The following is a 2,500-nucleotide window of genomic DNA, read 5'->3' on the forward strand; positions in this document are numbered from 1 at the left end:
CCAAGATTCGGGTATTCTTAATTTTTCCAGCGAAGTGAAGTAACCGTGTGCTGTTTCGCAGTATATTCTTGTGAGTTTGCTTCCTTTTTATGGGCCAAATCACAGGAGTATACTGTGAGATGGTGTCGCGCGAAACACCTTCGTCGTCATCGTCATCATTTTCCGGAAAAGGAGCCACGAAGATGGAGCACCCTGGGAGCATCTTGCCATGTGCTTGCGGCGTGTACTGCGTACGTCGTCCCCGATAGAAAAGCAACCGCCGACGAGTCGTGCGCACATCCACGCATACCATCAAGCAGGCACGCACGCACGCACGCACGCACGCACGTCCCGTTTAGGGGCGTTGACGGCTACGAGCAGCAGAAAAAGGTAACTAAAATTGGCTATTTCCTTCTCTCCCCTTTTCGAAAACGCCCGTACGCGCGGCGACAGCGAACCCTGCCCATAACCACACTTTTGTGGTTTTTCATTCACTCTTCCCGTTTCCCGCGCGCCACGCTTGTTCGTCGAGCGGGAAAGGGCGGATGTGTTGAGAAAAGGCAATTCGTTCCTTCTTTAAAATGATGATTCCAATGTTCAGAGCCAATCCCATGAGACACAGCAGTGTCGGTGATATCAACGACAATTTCCCTTTTTCTGATCATTCCACCACACCACCTCTTCTTCTGTCTGGCTCTGGAGAAGGAGGGGGGCGAAGGCCGCATCATCATGCGTGCGTGTGGTGTCCGGCAAAATCCCGTGTGCCCGTATGCCATCAAGAGCGAGTGTCTCTAACCTCACTATTTGCACTTTTCATTCTTCGAACAGGTTTCCGCGTTGCGAACGGCGAGATTCCATCATGGCTTGGTTGCTGTTGGTAACCGAGGATAAAGATGACCGGAATTAGTAAATACCGGAAATTTTAATCTTGTACCCGCGCACCCCGAGGAAGGAAAACAGTGGATTCCAGGGACCCCGGATCTGGCTCTCCACGTGGTTTTGCCGGCGGCAATGATGATTCATGGTCCGCGTGGTCATCAACTCAACCTCTCTGGTGTGCTAGTGGGGTTATGCAACCACCATGTGGCCGGCTACGCTACGATTCGAAGTGTGATGGATCATTCCATGTGTTGAGTAATCGTTGACGGTAATATCGAGAAATACATAATCCCACAATATCATTTCGTACAAATCGCTTTTGACTCCAATTTTTTTTTATCCGAAAAATATCAATGAGAGGTGTGGATCTGGATCTGGAGTGAAAGCATAGGTAAGGTAACTACGATTTCTAGAGCATTGCTGTTAATTGCCGATTTTTTTAGCTTGCTTTTCTGAACGTTATTATGGCGCTGAACTCACCTAGCAAATTGAGCGCAATGTAAGGATAGGTTAGGGCGCGCCTTATCCGACCGCATGAGGCATGCCGAAGTAACCATTTAATTAGCTGAATTTATTTAACTCAAATTTACGGATTACGATTCTAGAGTGAGAAGCATACCGAAAATTCGTTACAACGCATCTTCTGTTAATTTCTAGCAACCATATAATAGGTAGAAGTGTTTCGTGTTTTTACATTATTAAAGTTTATTGGACGGCAGTTTGATTCTCTCCAGCGTGCAATTTGGATAGTTCTTTTTGACGGCGCAAATTTACTATGTACTCCAGGGTAAATCGAAAATCCGTTCTGCTTATGGAGGTAGAGGCGGCATCCGCATGGACCGCGTAATGCTGTCTTAACTCTCTAATCAATCGAAAAGAAGCATCGAAGCGATCGCACTGGTATATATTGTCTCCGAGATGTTTCCGTAGATGATCCTTCAAATCTCCACTTTCAGCGTATCGCTTCTCGCAGAACATGCACGCATAAGGCTTTTCGCCGGTATGAGTTCTTATGTGGCACCTTAGTTTTGATTTCGTATCGAACCTATGAATAAAAATAATGCTACAATTAAACCACTTTATACGAAATTAGGACTGCCACGGCATTAAAACGTTACCGCTTCTCGCAAACATCACAGCCGTAGGGTTTCTCCCTGTCGCGATCTATTTAGAAATAGAAGAAAACGCACAAAATTGATATCTATTCATTACCTTATGAAACTGTAGCTTTCACATACCTGTGTGCACCATACGTTGATGTATCTTTAAATTTCGTTGCGTATTTAAGCGCTTCCCACATATTTCACACGAGAAATTGCCTTTACCTTCATGCCTTCTTAAGTGCTCCTTCAATCTCACTGTTTGATAAAGCAACGTTTATTAATTCTACATACGGAGCAGCAACGACGAATAATTACCTTCTAGATGAAACCGGAGCGGGCATAAGTGGCAGGCAAATGGTTTAACAGTCTCGTGGCTCTTTAAATGGACCTCAAGCTTCATGTGATTATCAATTTTCATTCCGCAAGATGGACAGATGCAAGAATGCTCGTGTGATTCTAAATGGTTCATTAGTGCTCTGGGGTTGCCAAAACCCTTTTCGCAAGAAGCGCAGAAGCAATCGCGATACATTGAATGGGAT

At 45.3% G+C, this 2,500-nt stretch overlaps 1 protein-coding gene across 1 annotated transcript in view; it reads right to left on the reverse strand.

The window, feature by feature from the left end:
• Window positions 1-1,545: 1,545 nt before the first annotated feature.
• The window catches only part of LOC125954231 (zinc finger protein 771-like), a 1,845-nt gene continuing 890 nt past the window's right edge, over window positions 1,546-2,500 (reverse strand). Inside the window, exons 1-4 of the mRNA XM_049684348.1 lie at window positions 2,277-2,500; window positions 2,097-2,216; window positions 1,977-2,022; window positions 1,546-1,903 (exon numbers count right to left, since the gene is read on the reverse strand). The exon at window positions 2,277-2,500 is cut by the window's right edge and continues 890 nt beyond it. Of these exons, the coding sequence (XP_049540305.1) occupies window positions 1,564-1,903; window positions 1,977-2,022; window positions 2,097-2,216; window positions 2,277-2,500 (730 nt within the window). The 3' untranslated portion in view covers window positions 1,546-1,563. The remainder of the gene's footprint in view (window positions 1,904-1,976; window positions 2,023-2,096; window positions 2,217-2,276) is intronic.

Source organism: Anopheles darlingi, chromosome 3, assembly GCF_943734745.1.
Source record: "Anopheles darlingi chromosome 3, idAnoDarlMG_H_01, whole genome shotgun sequence".
Classification (NCBI taxonomy): Eukaryota; Metazoa; Arthropoda; class Insecta; order Diptera; family Culicidae; genus Anopheles; species Anopheles darlingi.